We start from the raw sequence: 26,088 nt of genomic DNA, 5'->3' as shown, positions 1-26,088 counted from the left end.
GGGCACCACCACCCCCGGGCCCCGCGCTGCTGCCCTGGGCAACTCCAGCGGGGCCTTTACCCCCTGGGATGAGAGCTGGGATAAAGCCAGGGAGGGGGGAGGGGAGGGACTTTTATTTTTGGAAAAAGAATCTGGCAGAGCTGGAGGACGGGAAAGGAAGGGAATCGACACAGGCAACTGAGAAGAGCCCCCCACCGGGAAGACTCGAGGCCCAGGGCAGGGCTCCCCCTGCAGAGGGAGCTGAGCTGACAGCACCCTGGGTCCGGAGCCAGATGCCGGCCCCGGAACGACAGAACAGACTGTGCCCAGCGAGCCGGACACGGGGGCCACTCAGGACCGCCCCCTCCTCGACACGGCCCCACCGCGCGCTCCGAACCCGGCTCACCCTGCTGCTACAGTGCGGCAGTGCGGCCCCAGACGGGGCGACAGGAGCACACACCCCTCAGAGGACACCCTGAGCGCGGGGGCACGTGGAGAAGCAGGCCTCTGAACACAGGCTGCAAGGGCAGGCCGGAGGAGCCCGGAAGACCTAGGGGAGTCACAGACTTGCTCGCCTGGGGGAGTAACTGGGGGAAAGACAGGGGGTTTGGGATGGACATGTACACACTGCTCTATTTAAAACGGATAACCCACAAGGTCCTATTGTATAAGCACAAGAAACTCTGCTCAATGTTACGTGGCAGCCTGGATGGGAGGGGAGTTAGGGGGAGAATGGATACATGTATATCTTTGGCTGAGTCTCTTTGCTGTCCACCTGAAACTATGGCAACACTGTTAATCGGCTATCAGTTCAGTTCAGTCCAGTCCAGTCACTCAGCCGTGTCCAACTCTTTGCGACCCCATGAATCACAGCACGCCAGGCCTCCCGGTCCATCACCAACTCCCGGAGTTCACTCAAACTCATGTCCGTCGAGCCAGTGATGCCATCCAGCCACCTCATCCTCTGTCTAATGCAAAATAAAAAATTTAAACAAAAAAAAATTTTAAAAACCCAGAGGAAAAGGGTTTGAGGCACAGGCACACAGGCCATTTCCTGAAGCCTCTGCCTTGCAGTGAGGTGTGCTGGCCACCCTCCCCACCACTCTGGCCTCTCACCCTTATCTTGGCTCTTCTGGAAGAGGATGGGCTTCGCATCAGCACAGCCTCCTGGAGTGGAGGCTCTTTCTCACCACCTGCTTTGACGCCAGGAACTCCACTTTTCAACAGGTCCCAGCAAATATTCCTTCTCCAGCAAGCCCTCCTGACCTGCGGTGGAATCTGAGCCCACAGGACTACTGCACTTCACTCAGAACCCATGCGGCCTGGCACTGGGCCAGGCACCCCTAAACTGGGGATGCCACTCCTGGGGGCTGGCTGCAGCCCGCCCAAGGTGGAGAACAGGTGCTCTGGGCCAGATGCCTGGGGCTGACCAGGACTCCCCATGTCCATATGCCACTGGTTTATTCCTCGCAGTCAGGGTCTCCCCTGGGTCTCAGAGCCTGGGGAGGGCTTGTCAGGTGGCTGTCGCGTGCAGAAGACACACACACACACTGCTTCATCTCAGGCCCCGGAAGATAGGTGCTCGGCCACTGTGCAGACACGCAGGGGCAGTTCTGGGAGCCGCGGAGAAGCAGGAGGCCAACCGCCCTGCCGAAGGGTCTGCCCGGGTAGGCTGACCGATGCCGCTCTTGTTCTGGTTTTCAACGCCGTCTTGTGACTCTCTGAGTTACCAAGTTTCAGAGCACATCCTGAGTGACAATGATGACACGGGGATCGCTGTTCTAAATTTCCCCTAAACTTTCCGCAGACTTCAGGATTCCTCCCGAACGCCTACATGAAGCTGCGGTGCACATCTGATTTCTGGCACACTCGTTCTGTAACTGGGCCGGAAAGGGAAGCAACTTGAGGCTCCAGAACCCACAATCCTAGCTTCCGGTTTTCAGAGGAGCACCAACCCTCTTCCCTCCAGAACTGGCCGGCTTGCCAGGCCTATGGAGCCCAGCAGCCAGGCCTACCTGAGGTCTACAATGCGGGCATGCGGGAGACTCTTGGCCTAGAGCTCCAGCAGAGAAGGAAATGCCTCCCTTTCAGACACCTCAGGCCTTGACTTCTGCAGATAGCAGGGGATGTGGCCTGGAAGGAAGGGACAGACGCTCATCTTGCAGGGGCTGAGTCCAGAGCCCAGTCAGCCCCTCTTCCTGGTCCGGCTCAGGCACTGCACTCTACAGTTGGTCTCCTACCCTGGCCCTCACTTATGGAGGGATGGAGCTCAGACACCCAGAACCTCTGCACCTAGGCCTGCAGGGTGCCCACCAGAACGTGGGGCCAGAGGCCACCAACCCGGGGCGGCAGGCTGGCTCAAAAGCAGCCCCAGCTCAGCCAGTGTGAGGCATCCTGCTGCCTGCCCCAGGCCCGGGCCATGCGTCCTCCAGGGACCTGCTTCAACACTTCTGAGTTCGCCCACCCCCCTCCTGAGCTACGCAGTAAGAGCCACCACCCTGGGTGCTCGCTCTCGAATGGCTGAGCCCTGGGGAACAGCAGCTCAGGAGCTCCGAGGAGGAGGTGTGGAGAGACGCCACGCCCACTCGGGCAGCCACTCACCTGGGCTGAGCGGTGCCCCGCAGGCCACCTGCTTGGTAATTCCTGTCACACAGTGTCTGGGCCTCTGAATCCTCCTATGAGAGACCAGAACTAGGAGGAGCAGAGGCAGGTGGCAGGAGCTGTGGGAAGGTCCCAGGATGAGGGACAAGGAGGGGCCTGGCTCTGGAGCACAGACTCTGCAGGGGCACCTTCAACCCCTGAGGAAGAGGAGTCCAGGGCCTTGAGCCTCTGCACCCCGGCACCAGCCCACCTCCCGCAGACAGCCCGTGAGCCTCGCCCTGCGCACTGACGCACACACTGGCAGACTCCACTCGTGGCCCCACCCTCATGGCCCAGCTCACCTGACGGGGGAGGCGGGGATCAGTTATTAACCTCACCCACTCAACACGGAAGGAGCCCTCCCCACAGAGACATCAGGCGGCAGGGCTAAGACCAGGGAGGGCCAGGGGCCACGCACCATTCATCCTACACTCGAAGCCAAACACCACCTCAGAACCCTTCTGAGCACAGCTCCACTTCCTGTCCGGAGGGGCTGGCGCAGACCGCCAAATCTCTACACACACGGCCCTGCACCAGCAGGACTCTGTGCACACGAAAGGCAGCGAGTAAGGGCCGCGTGCCCCCCCCGCCGAGCAGGCGGGAGACAAGCTGGACACAGGCCACCAGGGCTGGCTGTCCTTGTCCCGTGTGCCAGATCTACCGTGAGCTGAGCGTATTTTGTTGGAACGAGCAGACATCTGTGAGCATCCAATACCGAAAGCAGCACAACCAGGGGAGGAAGGAGCACATCCTTCCAGCTGCGGCCCGCCCCCACCTCAGACATCTCTCGGCGGTCTCTCCACCCTGGGGTGTCCCCCGTGTCGTCCCCCCTTGGACCGCCCCCTCCTCTCAAACTCCCCCCTACACCACCCTTGCGTGTCCTGCAGCAGCTCAACAGTCCCATCCAATTCTAAAAAGAAGTTACCCTACCAGATAATGGCAAAATCATGCCTTTTCTGTGAACAGAACCCAGAAACCACAGCCCCTTAGCAGAGGCCTGCCCAAGAAGGCCTTCTCCAGGATCTAGTTCAGAATCACCTGCAGATGGCGCCCATCAGAATCTAACTACAGGGGGCACTGGCCCAGAACTGAGAAAGCGCCAAAGGTTCACCAAAGCCGCAAGCGCGGACCGGCCTGTGAGAGCTCTCTCCTGGAGAGCAGGACATGCCTGCTGCCTGCCGTCTCAACACCAGGGGCCCATCTGAAACCACTGCCACCTGACTGTTCCTCAGGCCGGGCAGCACACACTCGGAAACACTGTGTGGACAACTGACCCCTTGCTGGACACCAGCCTGGTCTTACACCCACAGAGGTGAGGCAGAGGGATCGGGGGTTCTGCCAGAGCCTGACTCGGATCACAGGCAGACCCCCGCCCTCCCAGGGACTCGCACACAGCTGTTTCCACCCAGGCTGCGCAACTATGGTTTCCCAAGTTCACCAGAAGGTCACAAACGAAAAGGCCAGGCCCACTGGAAGCTGTGCCAAGCCTGACACTGTGCTTGAGGAAAGCTGCTACCAGGGAAGCCAGCGCCTCCCTCGAGGGGCGGAAAGCACGCAGAGTCTGCGCTAAACGGGGAGTGCAGGCAGGCCCTGAGCAGACCCCCTCGGGTCTGAGGCTCCCCACCACTCTCTAGACACTCCCACTCATGAAATGAAGGGGTTGGACCAAAAGAACCCTCTGAAGCGAGGGCCCAGCCCTGAGACAACACCAAGCTGTCTGCCGGGGCTCACGGACCGCACCCGACAGCACAGGGGCCGATGGCCTGAGTTTCGCCCCAGGACAGTACAGTCTGCTAACACACCCATCCCAGCACTCCAGACCCAGCACTGCAGGCCTCCTCCGTAAGGGGCCAGAGAGTCGACGTCTCAGGCGCTGATGGCCAGACAGTCCCTGATGGAAAGCCTCTGCCTGTATCACAGCGTGACAGCAGCCACAGACAACACCACTGCATCCCAAGAAAACGTGCGTCACAAGCCCTCCTTCCAGACTCTCAGGCCGGCACTGAAGAAAGGAGCAGCCGTGGCAGTGCACATCCCCGGCACCCTCCCGAGTCCGCTCACCTAGCACGGTGGCAGACTGCCGGCACCTTGGTTTTGCAACACTGGGCACAACAGACTCAGCTCCTTCACGAGCAGACAGTGGCCCCGGGAGTTCTACCCCCAATCCCACGGGCAGAGGGAGCAGCCGAAGGGCGGCGTGGCACAGGCTCCCTGCCAGGACCCTGAGAAGGGGGCAGGGAAGCACCAGCCAAGACGGGCAAGATCCAGCTGCGCTTGCCCCCACTCTGGCCCCTGTGAGGCAGGCTGCCATCACCCGGCTCAGTGGGTGTTCCCCTTGGTGGAAGTGTGGCACCAGGACCCTTAAATCACTTCCGCCAGATGTGAGGAGAGCCACAAAGTCCACAGCAGGAAGCTGCACTTCCCCAAAAAGTCACTGTTGAAGAAAGACGGAGGGGGGACTTCTCTGGTGGTGCAGTAGATGGTGTCCGTCTGTCAAGGCAGGGGACATGGGTTCAATCCCTGGCCCAGGAAGATTCACATGCCACCGGGGAACTAAGCCTGTGGGCCACAGCTACTGAAGCCAGCATACTCTAGGGCCCACAAGCCACAACTGCTGAGCCTGGAAGCTGCAACTGCCGAAGCCCGCTCACCCAGAGCCCGCTCACGCTCCGCAGCAAGAGAAGCCACTACAAGATACGCTCGAGCACCACAAGGAAGAGTAGTCCCCACTCACCTCAACCAGAGAAAGCTGACAGCGACAAAGACCCAGCACAACCAAGCAAGTTAAGTAAAATATAAATGAGTCACTTTTTAAAAGGCGAGGGGGAGTATTTCCCCGCTGATCCAGTGGCTAAGACTGTTCCCAATGCAGGGAGCCTAGGTCCAACCCCTGGTCAGGCAACCAGGCTGCCACATGCTGCAACTCAAGATCCCACCAGAGGCTGCAATGGAAAGCAAAGATCCCGCGTGCCACAACTAAGGCCTGGTGCAGCCAAATAAATGGTTTTAAAAGGGAGGAATTTCCTGGAAGCCCAGTGGCTAGGTAAAGAAGGAAACAGAGGCCCACTGCAATACCCTTGCCTGGGAAACCTCATGGACAGAGAAGCCTGGCGGCCGCAGTCCCTGGGGCCGCCAAGAGCCAGACACAACTTAGCAACGAAACCATCACCCACCACCACCAGCAGTTACGACTTGGTCACTGCCAGGGCTCGGCTTCAATCCCTGGCTGGGGAGCTAAGATCCTGCAAGCCTCTCAGCGTGGCAACTGGTCAGTCAATTTGAAAAAGGGAAAAGGAAAAAGGAACCTCCTGGCCTGCTTACCCTCCTCAGGGCAGTGGGACAGGGCAAGATGTCTCTGGCCCCAGCAGCACCCTCACCAGGAAGGAGACATGACAAGGCGGTCACCCCCACCAGGGCCCTTGGGTCCCGTCAGAGCAGCCTCCCCTGGACCGAACATACCAAAAGTGTGTGGCCAAGGCGTGTGCATACACACACACGCACACACATACACACACACCATGCAAGAAGAGGGGAGGCCCCACCACCCAGAGGTCAGCGGGCAGGATTTGCCCACAGGGTCCAGGAAAGCACCCTGCTCCCCAGGCACCTTCACCCAGGCCCTGAGGTCAGGTCCAGCGCAGGAGTGGAGGCAAAGGCACTGGAGGCCTTGAAGGCTGAGGCCCAGCCTGCACCTGCCCGGCACCCTACAAAGGGCAGTTCCAGGCCCTTGGGCTCTCCAGGCCGCTTCCCACCTGGAAGAGAGCCCGTTTTCCAAAGCATTCCCCCTGTGATTCAACGTGGGCCACAAACTGCTAAACTCACCAAAGCACAGCAGATTCTGCCCCATCCAGGTTCAGGACCAGGGAAGGGTCCAGCAGCCCCTCCCTGTCACATGAGCTCAGGACCTCTGTTTGGGTTTAGGGGAGCGGGGAGCACAGAAGTCTTGCCTCTGGGAGGGCAGGAAGTAGAGAGGGTGGCCGAGAGCTGAGCTGCCTGGGCTGACTCATGCACACACACTCCCGCCCTTCCCTGGCCCTCAGCCCGCTCTGCTTGCCCCCTCCCGACAGGTTTTCTAGACCACCTAAGTTGAAAGTGTTGAAAACTTGAAAGTGTTAGTTGCTCAGCTGTGTCTGACTCTTGGCAACCCCATGGACTGTGGCCCGCCAGGCCCCTCTGCCCGTGGGATTCTCCAGGCAAGAATACGGAGTGGGTGGCCACGCCCTCCTCCAGGGGCTCTTTCTGACCCAGGGATCGAACCCCGGTCTCTTGCATTGCAGGCAGCTTATTTTTTTACTGCCTGAGCCACCAGGGAAGACCACCCAAGGCACTTAGGAACCCTCCCAACTTGCGCGGTGCAGGCCCTGACTGGCCCAGGCTCCCGCACGGTCGCTGCCATCTCTACGCGTCACTGTCCTCCCTTGTCGCTGCCAGCACCACTGGGCCACAGCTTTGCACGCAGGGCGGGGCCGCACCTGCTCTCCCTGCCCTTCCTGTCAGCTGCTCCCGGGTGACCCTGCTCCAGCTCATCCCTCAGGCGGGCCTTCAAGTCGTGTATGTATCAAGTCACTTCAGTCGTGTTCAACTCTTTGTGACCCCGTGGACTGTAGCCCGCCAGGCTCCTCTGTCCATGGGATTCTCCAGGCAGGAATACTGGGGTGGGTTGCCATTTCCTCCTCCAGGGAGGATCTTCCCGACCCAGAGATCAAACCCACGTCTCTTATGTCTCCTGCATTGGCAGAAGGATTCTTTACCACTAGCGCCACCTGGGCAGCCCCTGGAGCCAGCCCAAGCCTACCTCAAGTGTGGGTGCCTACACGGCCCCATCCTGCTGGGGCCAGGCTCTCTGTCAACCAGGGAACTCCTAAGCCCATGAATGGTTCAGCAAGCGCCAGAGGCCCTTCAGACTGCAGCTCTCGTAAGAGAGTCACAAGTATCTTAGCGCACTTTAAAGGCTCGAAGACCACCTCTCACTCGTCAGAATGGTTACTACCAACAAAAGAGAAAATAGCAAGTGCTGGTGAGGATGTCTACTCACCAGGCTCCTCTGTCCATGGGGATTCTCCAGGCAAGAAGACTGGAGTGGATTGCCATTTTCTTCTCCAGGGGATCTTCCCAACCCAGGGATGAAACCAGCGTTTCTTAAGTCTCCTGCGTTGGCAGATGGGTTCTTTACCACTAGCACACCCGGGAAGCCTAGCAAACTTGTAGAGACAGACAACAGAACTGTAGCTCCTAAGACAGAAAACAGAATTGTAGTTGCCAGGGGCTGAAGGAGAAAAAGCTGGGAAGATGAACAAGCTCTGGAGATGATGGTGGTGATGGCTGCAAAGTCATGTGAACGTACTTCGTGGCGCTGAACTGCACATTCGAAAATGGTTAAGACGGCAAATGTATGCTATGTGAACAATAATAAAAAGAATGTTAAGGCTCTGAGAGGTCCCAGGTTTAAGACTGGGGTTGACTGGTCTTAGCACTAGCAAGGCCTCCCTGACCACAACCTGCCCCCAGTCCTGCCTGTCACAGGAGGAAGCCCCCAGGGGAAAATGTTCACACACAGAGTAAAGTCAGCCATGGGGTTGAGGCTTCCACAGGGAGCCCAGGAAGGGGTGGCAGCCATCCACACCCACACAAAGAACAGCAGCCACAGCAACTCGCTCAGGGCTTCCCTGGATGACAAAATTAACCCCAGCTTCCGGCTCAGGCACCCCTTACCCCCACCTCCTCCGGCTGCCCCCCAACTCCCAGCTTCCTCCTTCAGCTGGTCTCTCAGATCTCCTGCAAACATTCCTGGCCCTCCCCGTGGGGTTTCACTTGCCCTGCACCCCCAGGGCACCTCCTGCCCATCGCCACTGTGTTTCTCCCTCCCTCCCACCTCGTCACCATGCCCTCCACTGGCCTCCCCAACAGGGATGCGGAGGGTGCAGGGCAAAGCCAACTCAGTCCATCTAATGAACAGGACGTGGAGGCCACAGGCACACAGCCAGGTGGGCGGAGAGGTAGGCCAGGGACTCCTCAGGCCCTCATGCCCATGTCCTGCCGCTCCTGCCCAGAGAGAAGCCAAAGGGTCTGGGAAAGGGCAGGGGTGGGCCCTCGCTGCTCGGCTTTTACACACCTTTGCCAGGGAGACACGCAGCAAAGCTGCCAACGGAGGGGAGAGCACTCCCCACCCCGCAACACACCTGGGGACCAGTATTTTCGGACGGAGGGAGGTTTGACCCCTCGAGGCTGCCCTCGTGTGAGCCCCCAAAGGCCACACACCTGGGCACAACCTGAAGGCAAAGACAGAGCCACCACAGCCTGGGCTCTGGGCCTGACTCCTCACGCTCTGCCATCAGCAGCCACCAGCCCAGAGGGCTCAGCAGTCAGCCTGCGGCCCAGCCAGACATTTCTCCAGAAAGCTGGTCGTGCCCTTCTGCCCCCCTCAACTCCAGCTGGGCTCTGCTCGCCTCCTGCTCCATCACCACTGTCCCCGGAGACCACAGAGGGGCCAAGGAGGAGGAGGCACGAGGGCCCAGCTCCCTCCAGCACCGCGCGGTGGACTTCCAGGCACAGGAATGTAGCTCAAAAGACCGAGAAAATTCACTTAATGGCCATTCTTCATTCTACAAAGAAATCTTTGACAGCAGAGACAAAGAAGTCGGCGTTTTATATTCTGAAGGCCTTCACATTTCAGGTCATTTGTAGAATGCCCATATACACAGCGGGGGCAGCAGGGGTGGTCAGCATCCATATGCCTCACCTGCCTGACCTGGGAGGCCAGTACACCTGCAGGGGTGGCTTCAACCAGGGAAACTGAGGCTGGGGAAGAAGCCAGTAGCCCACGAGCTGGCTGGAGCCAGGCCACCTGATCCCAACGCTAAGCCTCCTTCGACAGAGACACCTCCTTGTGAGGACATCCTCCCGGCATATCTAAGATGGACACAGAGCAGCCAGGCAAACCACGAGGAGCTGACACCCTCCCGACAGGCGCAGGTTGTAGAAACCAGAGGTACTGGGAGAGCACACGCTCGGGACAGGTGTCCCCGTGCCGCACCTCATTCCCTTGCTGAAGGCCTACCAGGAGGACACTGATGATGGACCAGCGACACTGAGCATTAACCTCAGCCCTCGGTCACCAGCAGCTTATTGATTTCTCGAAAGCAGAGCAGGCCAAGGCAGGTTGAACCACCCCAGGACCGCCTGTTTAGGAGTGGGCCTAGGAACCCTGGGAAGTGATAAGCAGGCCCTGGGCCCCTGACCCAATGTTCTCTGTGCGTGGACAGCACAGCCCACTTGCTTGTCTGCCCAGGAAGCTGACGAGGGGTGACACTGACCCCCAAATGCTGTCTCAGGTCCAGGGCCCAGCCTTGGCTCTCCCAGCATCCAGAACATCCACGGTCCAGGAGCTGGTCCAGGCCAGCACAATCGAGGAAACCTGCCATCCAGCTGCCCCCAAGCCTCAAACACAATCCAAGAACCAGAAAAAGAAAGGCTGCTGGCTTCCACGGCTGCCACATCCATTCAAAACCACCTCTAAATTGCACTCGTTAGGACTCTGGCAAGAAGCTCGTGACATCCACACCCTGAGACAAAGGCAGCAGCCCAGGAAGACACAGGCCCTGCAGCAGCCGTCGCCAGAGCCGCACACACGCCCTCCACCTCGCCCCTCGTCGTTCACCCCCCACAGACCCGCAGCGGCCCTCAGATGGGCCACAGCCGCCTTTCCTCCCCTGCCAAGAGCCACTCCAGAGGCGACCACCAGCGTCTCCTGAAGCCCTGCATAACCTGACTCTCACAACCTAGCTCGAGCGTGACAATGAGCCGGGCGTGCAAAGGCATTTCTGCTCTGTGGCCAGAACCAGCAAAGGTGAGAGACGTGCGCCTTCCCCAGCCAGGCGCAGGTGGCAGCCCCAGTACTTCCACGTGTACCCCCACCTGAGCCCAGTGGACCCCAGCTCAGGCACCCACGTTTCTACCCCCAGTCTCCCCTGCCCCGTGCCTGACCGAGCTGACAGTCCAACGCCACCAAAGAGACCATATCCCTCCTGGGCCTCGATGTCGCTAGACAAGAGTTCAGTTGCTCAGCACCTCGCTGCAATTCTGCATCTCTGCACAGCCCTACTCAGCACAGGACAGAGGGCAAGGCTCCAGGCACCTGGGAATCCCCAGGGTCGGTGCGATGCCGGAGGACTACAGACCTGTTCAGAGTCTGCATTGCAGGAGAAAACGCAGCCACAAAAAGCAAAGCTTAGCACTGTGCTTTAAAGGGGAAAAAAAAGCTCATATGGTTTTGGGGAAGAATTGAGACCTAAGATTATGTAAGGGGCTTCTCTGGTGGTTGAGTGGTTAACTACTGAGCAGTGATTCTGGAGTCCAAGAAACTAAAATCTGTCACTGCTTCCACTTTTTCCCCTTCTAGCTGCCATAAAATGATGGGACCAGATGCCATGATCTTAAGTTTTTGGGGTTTTTTTAGTTTTTTTCATGTTCCGTTTTAAGCCAGTTTTTTCCATTCTCCTCTTTCACCCTCATCAAGAGGCTCTTTAGCTCCTCTTCACTGAGCCTGCAAGCCGCAACTAAAGAGCAGCCCATACCCAGCAACAAAGACCCAGCACAGCTAAAAGTAAATGTTTTTCAACAATAAAATTTTAAATTAAAAAAAAAAAAAAAAAAGACTACATGAGAACACCACTGTGATGCCTCGTGCCTAGATACCAGAAAGAGGAGGGCACCAAGGTGTCAACAACATCCATGGGGACAGGGAATCACTAGCATTCGTCACTGAACTATACTGCTTGATGGTAAAAAGAAAGAAATTCTGACCCACGTCACTTTTAAATAGGAGCTCAGTGACCCCAAAAGGCTTCCCTGATAGCTCAGTTGGTAAAGAATCTGCCTGTAATGCAGGAGACGTGGGTTCGATTCCTGAGTAGGGAAGAGCCACTGGAGAAGGGATAGGCTACCCACTCCAGTATTCTTGGGCTTCCCTTGCGGCTCAGCTGGTAGAGAGTCCACCAGCAATGTGGGAGACCTGGGTTCGATCCCTGGGTTGGGAAGATCCCCTGGGGAAGGAAAGGCTACCCACTCCGGTATTCTGGCCGGGAGAATTCCATGGACTGTATAGTCCACGAGTTCACAAAGAGTCAGACACGACTGAGTGACTTTCACTTCACTTCAGTGACCCCACAAACTTCCCAAACCCGTGAGGCCCCCTCCCCTCTGGAGGGGTTGTGGCAAGTCACCGACACCCCGCTCTGGCCTGGTGACTCAGCCAGGAGCCACAGCTCAGTGTGGCCAGGGAGGGCCCAGCTAGGAGGATATAATTAGCATCAGGCTCCAGCGCAGCCACTTAGCACGGGGACAGGAGGTCTCCCCTGGATGCTTTGCTCGGACGCCAGCTTCTTCATTAAAAAGCTAAGGGACAGAACTGCACATCGTGGCTGTCTGTGCCACTTACTGCACAACCGGTCAGAGGCTGTCTCTGCAGGGACTGTTCTAGAATACATCCCTTTGGGCTCTGGGTGACTGCAGAGTGGCCACATATTGCAAAAGATGAGATCTCAGACAACTCCAGGTCACGCAAGCCGCCGAGAAGAAAGAAGACCAAAAAGAAAGTCACACAGGCAGAGCAAGGGAGCGAGGCCCTGCCAACGAGGAACCCGGGGAGGCAAACCCAAAGGCGCAGGATGGACTGACAGCCGGGCGCATCAAGCAGGGCCGCCGCTGCAAAGCAGCAGCTCCCTCAAAGCCAGGGTCTGATCCGGGACCAGGAGAAGCAGTCTTGTTTTCAAGATGTCACAATCCGGGTATGATGTCAAAACTACTTCAAGGGTGATGAACTCTGGCCTTGCCGATGAGTCAACAGAGGATGGGTTTCCGAGAGCCGACGACTGTTTACACACAGTCACCATGGCGAACGGCTGCCGGAAACCTAGTCAAGGGTCACAGCGGCGGATGGGGGGCTTGGCCCCTCACATAGAGCCTCACAGGCTAGCTGCAGAAATGACCAGCACTCACCCTACAGCCCTCGGTACCTGTGAGGCATGCGCCTTCTGGAAGGGACTCCCCACTCATCAGAGGGGGCAAAGATCAAGGCCACACACTGCGTCACTGCCCTCCAGCCAGGTGCCGGACACTCCTGGCCCGTCTCAGCTGTGAGACTCCTTCTGGAGACTCGGCCTCCCAGAGCCTTGACCTGTGTCCTCATCTGAGCAGTGGGAACCACTCCCCACCTGGGGCTGACAACCAGGAGACAAGGTGAAGTCACGTGTACAGCTCAGGCCAGCGCCAGCACGTGGGGCATGATCCACAGGCACTGGCTATCACCTGCAGGTCTTCTCAAGGGAGAGGGGACACAGGACAGTCAAAGCTGGCAACTTCAAGCACCTGTATGGCCACTCACGTCACCAACACTCCCAGGAGCCTAGAAGGCTGGCATTTCATAAGGACTTGAGACCACAGTGGGACTCCCTTTCAGAGCCAGGTCCCAGTGGCTCAAATTCCCTCCGAACTTGAGAGGGAGCCTAGGCCAGTGAGGACAATCCAAGTGACCTCAGCTAGCAACACTGCCCTTCAGAGCCTCAACTGCCCACAAAGAGCAGTGGGAAGAAGCAGCTAGTCTACCAGCCGAGACTGCCAAGAGGATGGTATGTGCGGGACAAAGGGCTCACAGGGGCCTGGCTGAAAGCCAGGAGGAGCAGCAAACGTAGCTGGTCACTATTCCCAAAGACAGCCCGTCTGAAAGACAGACATGGCTGGCAAGAAGCCACCACCAGTTACAGCCAAGTGGGGTAGCCCCCCCCTCCCCGGAAGGGGAGACGAACCCACCTCCCGGGGCCTCCCCAAGGCGGAAGGGAGCAGAGGCTAAATTAAGGCTCCTCCTGCCACTGGTGTCCAAGCTGAGGCCCACACAGCTAGCCCCTTAGCAGCGGTCGAGCAGCCCCCAGTGGGAGCCCAGAACAGTCTCATGGTATTTGCTGCAGAGCCCCTCTTCCTATGCCCGTCCCAGGACAGAGCCCTGTAGCCGCCCCCACCCCTTTACCTAGCCCCCAGCCCCCACCCTCAGCAAACACCTGCCCCAGCCCCTCATGTTTCAAGGCCTGTACATGTGCCATGCCTGGAACCCCTACCCCTTCCCCCCTGGGGACCCCTCGCCTGGCAGACCTCAGCTCTGGCATGCCCTAAGCATGCCTTTCTTAATCAGCGCCCTTTCACACCGCCCCATTCTATTTCCTTCCTGACACTGACCGCTGACAAGCTCTTCATGCCGATTTCGGTGCCACCCTGTTCATTATCTGTCTCCTGCCTCTAGCATGCCAGCTAGAGAGACTGGGCACACATTCTGGTCACTGGTAAACATCTAGCCCCTGAGCGGTGTCCCTGTACAGACCAGGCACTCAAATCAGATTCAGGAAGATAGTCTCCCATAGTCTCTGCTCGGAGAAGGCAATGGCAAGCCACTCCAGTACTCTTGCCTGGACAGAGGAGCCTGGTGGGCTGCAGTCCATGGGGTCACTAAGAGTCAGACACAACTGAGTGACTTCACTTTCACTTTTCACTTTCATGCACTGAAGGAAACGGCACCCCACTCCAGTGTTCTTGCCTGGAGAATCCCAGGGACAGGGGAGCCTGGTGGGCTGCCGTCTATGGGGTCGCACAGAGTCAGACACGACTGAAGCGACTTAGCAGCAGCAGTCTGCTCATACCTCCAGGTGGGAACCGGCCCTGGGTCCCCACACCAAGTGCTGAGAACCTGTGAGGGATCAGGGCTGCACACAAGCCAAAAGAATCCTGACAGCCCCAAGAGGAGGAGCCAGAGCTCAGAGAGGGCAGGGCCTGAGATCCTCGGAGCCTGGAGAGGACTGGGCACTGGGAGGGCTCAGATACTAGGACCCTCACAGTCCCGAGAGGAGAATCCAGAGCTCAGAGAGGGCTGGGCGCTGAGACACCCCCAACCCTGAGGGCGGGATTAGGAGCTAAGAGGGCTCGGGTACTAGGACACTCATAATCCTAAAGAGAAGAAGGATCCAGAGCAGCCACTGGGATCCTCAGAGCTCTGAGGAGGAAGAGCCAGACTGGGAGGGGTCAGGCTCAGAACCAAGGCCTCACCCAGGTACACCTGAGATGCAGAGATTCAAACCCAGACAGGCTCCAGTTCGCAGGTTTCTTGGGCCCTTCCCTGAGCCCTCAGTTTTCCCTAAACAACATCTTCCTCTTCATTAAGAAACTTATAATCCAGGAGAGGACAGGGTCACTCAGCAACAGATCCATCAAATCTGACGGTGAAACATCCACGTGATCGAGGAAGGTGCCCCAGCAAAGGTCACTTCCTCGGAGTCACTATCAGGGACACTTCTCTGAACAGACCCATGATGGGGTCTTGGAACGATGGGCTGTGTTTACACCTTCTCTCTCTTCTCTCCCGGAAGTAACCCATCACAGCAAAAAGGGAGATCCATGGGAGTGCCCTGGGACACACTCGAGACTGCCCGACACCCCAGTCTGGACAGCGGCAGCCACATGTAACTTCACCTTTACCTTCCACCACGTTCCAAGCTGGTCACTGGGTCGATACAAAGGCAGTTCAGGCTCCAGATCCCTCGGGAGATGGAAGCTATCAGGGACTCCTACTTGGGCTAGTCCAACAGCTAGGATTACAGGCTCCTGGGAGCCACAGAGAAAGTTTTGAAGGAAGCTCCTCGCCAGTCCCCTGCCACATCTGAATTTGTAAAACCTCTTTGCCATTACAGCTCACCCTTGAACAACACCGGGGTTAGGGGCACCAAGCCCCTAGGAGTCAAAAATCCTGAATAAACTTTATGGTCGGCCCTCCATATCCTGAGTTCCACATCTGCAAAGCCAACCAACCTAGTACTATGGTACATATTTGGTGAAAAAAAACCCCATGTATAAGTGGGCACCTCAAACCTGTGCTGTCCAAGGGGCAGCTTAAACATAAGGTGACAATATAAAGTACAACATAAACAACATAAAGTAAAAGTGAAAACCATCCCTCTCCACAAGCTGCCACTGGCAAACCACACAGTCGCAGTGCTAGAGAAGAGAAAACGCTGAGCTGTGACAGGCACATAAATCAGAATGCATCAAAACGCATACTGTGCTAACAGCCAAGACACGTCTCCAGGCACACAGGTTCATCAGGTCACCTTCCCCGTGCCCACCACCCAGGAACACTGAGTGCCCGGGCTGCCCCAGGGCAGCCTCAGTCCTCAGGGTCTTACCTCAGTCCACGACACTGCCTGTCTGGTGGGATTAAATACAAAATTGCCAAGAAACTTCAATCACCTGTCCGCCTCTGAGAAAAATGGAAGTTTGAGTCACCCCCAAAACTCAGCCCAACCAGTCAGGTTAACACGACCGGCCTGCAGGAGACGCTCTGCGAGGGAGCCCCTTCTGGCTGATCAACACGAGGTACACAGCTAGGCTCTGCGTGGGGCGAACTTGAGTCTGCAGTTATACCTTCACCCTCACAGGAGGAAGATCCAGCTTAAGGGATGTAACCAACACCCTAAATTTAAAAATAGCAGCGTGACAGCATGAGGTGGACGCATAGGCGGGCCTTCCGGGCAACTGGAGCCAGGGAAGGCAGCATGGCAGGGAAGGCGGGGCTCCCAAGCCACCGTGACCAGGTGCCAAGTTCACCTTATTTACACGGCGCAGGAGCTCTCCCCCAGCTGTTTCGAGGAAAGCTCGCCTTCCTGCAGAACGAGTCGGAATTGCCCAGGGGGAAAAAAGACTCTGGGCTGGGATTCTACAAGGAAGGGAGGCTTCACCTGGCCATCCGGCCCCCTCCTCCTCACCTGCAGGGGCACCCCAGCCTCACCGGGGGGAATCTGTTTCGGACAAGGTGGGCGCTCGCTCTTCCAAAATAGACGAACTCCCACTTCAATGAAGGGGAAACCGAGACACGAGGACAGGAAGGAAACTGCCCCCCAAAGTGGGAAGAAGGGCGGGAAGGGTGGGCACTGGGAACAAAACAGGGAAAGAAATTCCGGGCTTAGCTAATGGTGCCGAACAAGCCCAGGGCAGGAAGAAAGCCGCATTCCTTCCTAGTTAGTCTCTCTCCTAACCCGCCCGAGGCCCCCCCATCCCCAGCACATGCACTCACACGCACGCACACACACACACACACAGGGCAGGGCCTCCCCGAACCTAACACCAGACCCAACCCCCTAACCACTGGCTATGAAGCCCCAACTTTCCACGCAAGGAGGAAAAGGACCCCCCCATCCATTTCCCCTCAGGACCTGACCATTGGGCACCTGCAACTTCTGTCCCAACACAGGAGGGGGGCGCCATGACACAAACAGAAATGGGAAGCAGCAGTTTCTGACCACCGGCCCAGATGTGCTCCCCAGTCAGGCCTAGAGAGACGGTGCACAGAAGCCCATCCCCAACACCCCTCCCCCGGTGGGCCAGGTGGCAGAACTGAAACGCCTCCAACTTCCCCAGAAGGGCCCAAATCGGCCCCTGAGAAGTGTGAGAGTCAGCGGCCAGGTGCAGTGGCCAGAGTGCCTCCCCAGGTGCCCACCCCAGGCTCCCATGCTAGGAAAGGCTCCATGCCAGCAAGCCCCCCTCAAAAAGACTCCCTCTTCCTAAAGGTGTCCAGCGATTCAGGGTCACCTGGGGAGCTAGGAAAACGCTGTCAGGTTCTGCCCAGACTTCCCTTCCCAACAAATGAGTGAACCCGACTCCAGGAGCCTCACCGGAAAGCGTCAAAGACGGCCCCCAGGCGCAGACAGAACCTCCCCACACAAAGTGAACAGGACCCCACAGGAGCCCCGACAGCGGTGACCCACTGACCCACCCCGCCAGTGACCTAGGCGGAAAAGCTGCTCCCGGGAGCGCAGTCAGCCATCCCTACCAGTCTCCCTGCCAAGCAGCCAGACAGAGAAGCCCTAACCCCCCACCTCCTGTGCTCGGACAGCGCTACCTCTACCCCCTCCCCTGGTCAGGTGAGAAAACCAGTTCCTGCCCAGGTGCCGGGTGAGTCCGGAAAGGCCCCGGACGCCTCCAGGTGCCGACAAAGACGCCCCCCGGGTCAGGCGCGCGAGTTCTGGCCCTTCGGCCGCCCTCGGCCGCCCTCGGCCGCCCGCCAGGGTCGCCTCCCGAGCCGAGGCTCCCCGCTCTCCGAGTGGGACATGCGCCCACCCCGCGCCCCGCTGGCCCAGAAACCCGCGAGCAAGACCTCAGACGCCGGACCCCGCACCCCCAAGCCAGGGCGCCGCGGAGAGGGGCGCGCGAGGCCGACCTGCGCCCCGACGCCCGCGCCGAGTCCGCCGCTCACCTGGCTGGCGCGGTAGCTCTCGAAGGCCCTCAGGGCACTGTCGGTGAGCTTCACATGGAACACGGACACCTTGCTGCCGTCGCTCACCCGCCCGCACGACAGCCCGTAGCTCCGATCCTCCTTCAGCGCCGCCATCTTGCGACCATCGCTCCCCCGCCCCCCGCTTCCCGGCTCCGGGGCCAGCGGCGCGCCGGCCACGCCCCACCCCGCCGCCCGCTGACGCACTGCATTATTCATGAGACGCGGCTGGCCACGCCCCCTAAGGGCCCGGCTGGCGCCGTATTGCCCGCCGACGTGCTGCATTATTCATGAGACGCGGCCAGCCGCGCCACGCTACGGGCCGAAGGCGGCACGCAGTCACCGCCCCTGTTTTCTGCATATTCATAAGGATGGCTGGCCCCACCTCTCAAGGCCCCAGAGGCGTCCACTTCCGTGCCCGGACTCCGCCCCGACACGCGCACTCCTTCAGGCCCCGCCTCAATGTGTATTATTCATAACCCTGACTCAGCCAAGCGCGTCGAAGCCCCGCCCCACCAGCCGCTGACGTGATGTATTATTTATGAGGTCTCTCCAAGTCTTCCGTCTTTGGCTTCTGTGGAGAGTCCCAGCGAGGGCGTGGAGGGGACCGGGCTGCGCAAAACACGTGGGGGCGCGGAAGCGGAGGCTGGCTGGGTGAGTGGGCGTGTCTATGCAAACCGAGCCCGAGTTGGACGCTGGGTTGCGCTGCTGGGTCTTCCCTAAGGTGGCCCGGGGCTGTTGGGGGATCGTGGGGGTTAGTGAACTTTGCTCTTCTGTAAGAGTAGACTTTTCATAGAATAAAATCCTACATCCCCAAAGGACCCTGAGAGATGGAGGTTATCCAGCTCGCCAATTTAAAAAAAGCCACATGTCATAAAATTAACCCATTTAAAGTGTACAATTTTTTTATTACCAAATTCAGACTTAAATTGAGGAAAGTAGGGAAAACCACTAGACCACTCAGGTATGACCTAAATCAAATCCCTTACAATTATAGAGTGTAAGTTAGAAATAGATTTAAGAGACTAGATCTGGTAGACAGAGTGCATGATGAACTATGGATTCATGACATTGTACAGGAGACACGGATCAAAACCATCCCGAAGAAAAAGAAATGCAAAAAAGCAAAATGGCTGTCTGAGGAGGCGTTACAAATAGCTGTGAAAAGAAGAGAAGCAAAAAGCAACAGAGAAAAGGAAAAATATACCCATTTGAATGCAGAGTTCCAAAGAATAGCAAGGAGAGATAAGAAAGCCTTCCTCAATGATCAGTGCAAAGAAATACAGGAAAACAATAGAATGGGAAAGACTAAAGATCTCTTCAAGAAAATTAGAGATACCAAGGGAACATTTCATGCAAAGATGGGCTCAATGAAGGGCATAAATGGTATGTACGTAACAGAAGCAAAAGATATTAAGAAGAGGTGGCAAGAATACACAGAAGAACTGTACAAAAAAGACCTTCACAACCCAGATAACCACAATGGTGTGATCACTCACCTAGAGCCAGATATCCTGGAATGTGAAGTCAAGTGGGCCTTAAGAAGCATCACTATGAACAAGCTAGTGGAGGTGATGGAATTCCAATTGAGCTATTTCAAATCCTGAAAGATGATGCTGTGAAAGTGCTGCACTCAATATGCCAGCAAATTTGGAAAACTCAGCCCTGGCCACGGGACTAGAAAAGGTCAGTTTTCATTCCAATCCCAAAGAAAGTCAAGGCCAAAGAATGCTCAAACTACTCCACAATTGCACTTATCTCACACCCTAGTAAAGTAATGCTCAAAATTCTCCAAGCCAGGCTTCAGCAATACGTGAACCGTGAACTTCCAGATGTTCAGGCTGTTTTAGAAAAGGCAGAGGAACCAGAGATCAAATTGCCAACATCTGCTGGATCATGGAAAAAGCAAGAGAGTTCCAGAAAAACATCTATTTCTGCTTTATTGACTATGCCAAAGCCTTTGACTGTGTGGATCACAATAAACTGTGGAAAATTCTGAAAGAGATGGGAATACCAGACCACCTGACCTCCCTCTTGAGAAACCTATATGCAGGTCAGGAAGCAACAGTTAGAACAGGACATGGAACAACAGACTGGTTCCAAATTGGGAAAGGAGTACGTCAAAGCTGCATATTGTCACCCTGCTTATTTAACTTACACGCAGAGTACATGCAGCAACTGAACTGAACTGAGTGGCTGCACAGCAGTGTGAATGTACTATATGGCATAGTACTGTACACTTTCAGTTCAGTTCAGTCGCTCAGTTGAGTCCAGCTCTTTGTAACCCCATGGACTGCATCACACCAGGCTTCCCTGTCAATCACCAACTCCCAGAGTTTACTCAAACTCATGTCCACTGAGTCAGTGATGCCATCCAAGCATCTCATCCTCTGTCGTCCCCTTTTCCTCCTGCCTTCAATCTTTCCCAGCATCAGGGTCAGTTCTTCACATCAGGTGGCCAAAGTATTGGAGTTTCAGCTTCAGCATCAGTCCTTCCAATGAATATTCAGAACTGATATCTTTTAGGATGGACTGGTTGGATCTCCTTGCAGTCCAAGGGACTCTCAAGAGTCTTCGCCACAGTTCGAAAGCATCAATTCTTCAGCGCTCACCTTTCTTTATAGTCCAACTCTCACATGCATACATGACTACTGGAAAAACCATAGCTTTGACTAGGTGGACCTGTGTTGGCAAAGTAGTGTCTCTGCTTTTTAATATGCTGTCTAGATTGATCATAGATTTCCTTCTAAGGAGCAAGCATCTTTTAATTTCATGGCTGCAGGTACCATCTCCAGTGATTTGGGAGCCCCCCAAAATAACTTCTATCACTGTTTCCATTGTTTCCCCATCTATCTGCCATGAAGTGATGGAACCAGATGCCATGATTTTAGTTTTCCGAATGTTGAGTTTTAAGCCAACTTTTTCACTCTCCTCTTTCACTTTCATCAAGAGGCTCTTTAGTTCTTCTTCACTTTCTGCCATAAGAGTGGTGTCATCTGCATATCTGAGGTTATTGATATTTCTCCTGGCAATCTTGATTCCAGCTTGTGCTTCATCCAACCCAGCATTTTGCATATGTACTCTGCATAGAAGTTAAATAAGCAGAGTAACAATATGCAGCCTTGATGTACTCCTTTCCCAATTTGGAATCAGTCTGTTGTTCCATGTCCTGTTCTAACTGTTGCTTCCTGACCTGCATACAGGTGTCTCAAGAGGGAGGTCAGGTGGTCTGGTATTCCCATCTCTTGAAGAATTTCCCACAGTTTATTGTGATTTACACAGTCAAAGGCTTTGGCATAGTCAATAAAGCAGAAATAGATGTTTTTCTGGAACTCTCTCGCTTTTTCGATGATCCAACGGATGTTGGCAATTTGATCTCTGGTTCCTCTGCCTTTTCTAAAACCAGCTTGAATATCTGGAGGTTCTCGGGTCATGTACTGTTGAATCCTGGCTTGGAGAATTTGAGCATTACTTTGCTAGCATGTGAGATTAGTGCAATTGTGTGATAGTTTGAACATTCTTTGGCATTGCCTTTCTTTGGGATTGGAATGAGAAACAAACTTTTCCGGTCCTATGGCCACGGCTGAGTTTTCCAAATTTGCTGGCATATTGAGTGCAGCACTTTCACAGCATCATCTTTTAGGATTTGAAATAGCTCAACTGGAATTCCATCACCTCCACTAGCTTTGTCTGTGGTCATGCTTCCTGAGGCCCACTTGACTTCACATTCCAGGATGTCTGGCTCTAGGTGAGTGATCACATCATTGTGGTTATCTGGGTCGTGAAGATCTTTTATGTATGGTTCTTCTGTATACTGCTACAGGGATTCCAACTCCAGCCTGTCTGAGTTCAGGGCCGAAGTTGTGGGATCCTCCACCCTTCATCTGGGATCAGTTCATAATTTTAAAATATATAATTAAAAAATATACAATTCTGTGTCATTAAGTGGAATTCACATTGTTGTACAACCATCACCATTGTTCATTTCCAGAATTTTTTCCATCACCACTGATCAGACATGCTGACAAGTTTGCCCACTGCTGTGCCCAACTGTTAATCTGGAGGCTAGGCCAGGTAAATATGGGAGCAGGCCAGGGCTGCACTGCCCCTAGAAGGGCCACATATAGGCAGGAAGAGCAACTGAGAGGCAGGTGGTCTGGAGTTAGAGGATGGAGAGGGGACAGCCAGCCAGACTGCTGAACAGAGTGAAACATGGGAGGAGCCAGCTCTGAGTGCTGACCAGCTTGTGTGCCATTAGAAAAGGCACTTCCCCTCCTGGAGCTGAAAGTGGTTTCAGCTGAGAAACAGACAACAGCATTAACCACCACCCCACGACGAGCGCTTAAAACGCACCAGGCTCTGTTTTCAGTGACACTCACAACTGCCTTTTGGGGTGGATACTGTGGTTCGGTCCCATTTGCCAGATGGGAAACTGAGGGCTTAGAGAAGTTAAAAAGAATTAAGAACACTGCAACTATGGGCTGTTCTGCTTGGCAACAATTATTTCTCCATTTTACACTGAATGCCCCAGTGGCTCCCAAGACGACCCTGGAAACAATAATGGAGAGAATCATCAGGCATTGGTGTGCGCTCCAAAGCCTCTAAGAACTAGGTCACCCAAGAAACTGGAAGCCAGTTGATTGCCTTGGGGTGGTCTCTCAACATACAGTCCACGTAGCAAGCCCATTGAAAATGTTCTAGTTCTGTGATGGGAACAGTGACCCTGGCCTGACCCTCACCCTATGGGACCTGGGATGTGTCTTGCCCTCTCTTTTCCTCACTTTGCTTGTCCATAAAATAGGGATAATAACAGCATTTACCCAAGGGCCTAGGCCTAGACCAAAGAAGATGCCATTATCATGAGGATCATTATTAATGGTTTTACAAGAGTTTAATCTACATAATCCCTTTCCTTTAGACATTTATGTTTGCAGTTGATGGAATTTTAAGCCACACTGGGATGAACCCCACTATTCATTAGCTGCCAACTGCTAACATATATATTAGTTAGCTATTGCTGCCTATTACGGCATAACAAAGTGGCTTAATAAAAGGAGCAGTTATTTCATAGTTTCTGAGTGCTAAGTCTGGTATGTTTTAACTGATTTTCTGCTCAGGGGCCCATGAGGCTGTAGTCAAGATGTTGGATGGGCTATGTCCTCACCCAGAAGCTCACCTGAAGAAGGCTCTGTGTCTGAGCTCCTTCAGCTTGTTGGTAGAACTCATTTTTTGGTGGTTTTAAGACTGAAGTCCCTACTTCCTTGCTGTCACTGGGGGGCAGTCTCAGGCACTGGCCATGTGGCCCCCTCCATCTCAGTAATAGAAACCTCCCTTGTGTTGAATCCCTCTGACTTCCTCTTCTATAGCCAGCAGGGTCAGGCCTACCCAGATTATCCCCATATCTTAAGGTCAACCGTGCCCAGTGACAACACAATCATGGAACCGAGATACACTGCATTCCCCATCCAGGGATGATGCAGGATAAGAAATCTCAGGAACGCCTTAAAATTTCTGTAACACACAGCCCTTAGAGACGCATTGCTGCACATCTGTCCCACAGCTTCCTGAAAGTTGAGTTGCTAGGTCAGAGCAAATGGACCTTGGGGATTTTGAAGCAAACAGTTTTGCAACAGAAGGAACTTGAAGATCCCTGAGAACTCTGTTTGGAGCTGGCCCCTCTGCATGGTGGGGTGGCCAGCAAGCAGTCTGCTCCACTGCTCTCTTAGCTGGCCACCTCAGAGCCAGCAAGTCCACCTTCGGGGCCTCAGGGCTTATTTGTGCAATAGGGAGACTCACATCTCTTCTTGGGATGAGGCCAAAGACACCTGTTATCAGGAATCCCTAAGACCACGGTCAGACTTGGTAATTCACTAGAAGGACACAGAGAACTCAGAAAAGCTCTTATAGTCATGGCTGCGTTAATCACAGTGAAAGGATACAGCCTAGGATCAGCAAAGGAAAAGGATGCGGAAGGCAGAAGCCAAGAAAAACCAGGCACAAGCTTTTGGTTGCAGACAGCACTTAATTTTCCCAGCAACGATCGTGACGGCACACACAGTATACTGCCACCCAGGGAAGCACACTCAAGCCTTGTCCACGGTTTTTGTGGAGGAGGAGGGGTCAGTTATGTAGATATGGCTGATCACCCATCCAGAGACTGAGCTGATACCATGTGACCAAAAGCCCCTACCCTATTTTTCTCTCTTTTTTGGGGGGTGGGAGGGGCAGGGGGCAGATGGCATGTGAGATCTTAGTTCCCTGACCAGGAAGTGAACCTGTGTCCTTCGGATTGGAAATGTGATGTCTTAACCACTGAACCATCAGGGAAGTCCTGCTGCTGCTGCTGCTGCTGCTGCTGTCGCTTCAGTCGTGCCCGACTCTGTGTGACCCCATAGACGGCAGCCCACCAGGCTCCTCCGTCCCTGGGATTCTCCAGGCAAGAACACTGGAGTGGGTTGCCATTTCCTTCTCCAATACATGAAAGTGAAAAGTGAAAGGGAAGTCGCTCAGTCCTGTCCGACTCTTCGCGACCCCATGGACCGCAGCCTACCAGGCTCCTGTCCATGGGATTTTCCAGGCGAGTACTGGAGTGGGGTGCCACCGCCTTCTCCGCAGGGAAGTACCCCCGCCCCCAACCCTAAATCATGCTGTTATTGTGGACTCTTTGGCATGGCCCATGGCCTCAGGTAAACTGATACTCTTATCAGTCAGGACATTCCAAGAGTCTAGAAGTAACCTCTCAGGTGCCAGTCAAGGGCCAGTCCTTTAAATGTGCAGGCTTTGTTGTGCAGGTTTGCACAACCCACGCCTTCAGTTTCTTCTTTACTGCTCTACAGATGGGGTTTTAAGAGCCCTCAGGGCTCCAGCGGAGGTACCAGGGAAGGCCTTGATTGGGTCACTGTGAGTCACATGATCGCCCAGGAGCCAATCACTGTGGCCAGGCCACTGGACGGCTCTGATTGGTCAGGCCTGAGTTGCGGATCCACTCCTGAAGGCTGGTGGGGCACCAGCCCCATCTGTGTGGTAAGGAGTAAAGGTGAGTTCTACCAGGAGGCCTTGAATGCCAGGGCATTCAAAGACACTGATGATGCTACACTGGGTGACCCCAGCCAGCACTCAAGTTGTCCTTTAGGGAAGATGTGAGATGGAGACGTGCAAAGGTCACCCTGTTGAAGTGCTCAGGAGACGTGAGCTTCCACACACAAAGCTCATTCTTCCGTGTTCACTTCCAATTCATGGCCCACTGCAAGTCGCACCCCTTGAGGGCAAGGGCTAGCCTGAGTCATCACTCAAGACAGGGTACACAGAAGGCACTGGTATACATTTTGACAAGAAAGAAAATCCATCCACCCAATCTCTGAACACAGCACACGCTGTCCAGCCAGCACACCTTTGCACTTACTGTGCCTGAATCGGGAGCAAGCCCCGTCTGCCCCACAGGCCTCCTGTGTGCTTAGGGTAACCTTATTGCCCCTCTGGCTCCCTACCGCTGTCCTGTTCACACCACTGAGGATGGAATGACCCAGAGGATGGATACACTTAAGTCCCCACCTGGCCCTGGCATTCAAGGCTTTTCTCACCTCTTGGCCTTAACCTGCAGTAAGATGCAGAAACAGCTGCCTGGACTCTGGAGGCAGGCTGACCTGGGCCAAATCCTGCCTGTTACTTCCAGGTAGTGAGACCCTGGGCAGGATCTGTCTCCTCTCTGAGCTTTCATCTGCTCGGCTAAGAATGGGCACAACCAGAGCAACCATGAAGAAGAGGGGCAAAGGAAGGAGGTACAACCAGCCTGACTCCATCATCACTAAAAAGCTAGTCTTCAGGACACGTGAAACCTGCCAAGCAGACAGAAACTCTCAGCATGGAGCAGAGTCAGAAAAGACTCACAGGTGTGTGGTCAGTTGCTTTTTCTTTTCCTAATATTTACTTACTTGGCTGCTCCAGTCTTAGTTGCAGCATGCAGAATCTTTAGTTGTGCTACGCAAACTCTCAGTTGCAGCTTGTGGGATCTAGTTCCCTGAGCAAGTATAGAACTTGGGCCCCTGCATTGGGAATGCAGGGTCTTAGCCACTGGACCACCAGGGAAGTTCCTCAGTTGCTATTTGACAAAGCTATCATAGTAACTCACTAGGGGAAGCAAAGTCTTCTCCACAGATGTTTCTGCA

At 55.2% G+C, this 26,088-nt stretch overlaps 1 protein-coding gene across 1 annotated transcript in view; it reads right to left on the bottom strand.

Moving 5' to 3' along the window:
- The window catches only part of ELL (elongation factor for RNA polymerase II), a 77,201-nt gene extending 59,094 nt beyond the window's left edge, over positions 1-18,107 (bottom strand). Inside the window, exon 1 of the mRNA XM_069590334.1 lies at positions 17,906-18,107. Within this exon, the coding sequence (XP_069446435.1) occupies positions 17,906-18,040 (135 nt within the window). The 5' untranslated portion in view covers positions 18,041-18,107. The remainder of the gene's footprint in view (positions 1-17,905) is intronic.
- Positions 18,108-26,088: the final 7,981 nt, after the last annotated feature.

The sequence above is a fragment of the Ovis canadensis genome, chromosome 5 (genome assembly GCF_042477335.2).
Source record: "Ovis canadensis isolate MfBH-ARS-UI-01 breed Bighorn chromosome 5, ARS-UI_OviCan_v2, whole genome shotgun sequence".
NCBI lineage: Eukaryota > Metazoa > Chordata > Mammalia > Artiodactyla > Bovidae > Ovis > Ovis canadensis.
This window is presented reverse-complemented; position numbering and strand designations above follow the sequence as displayed.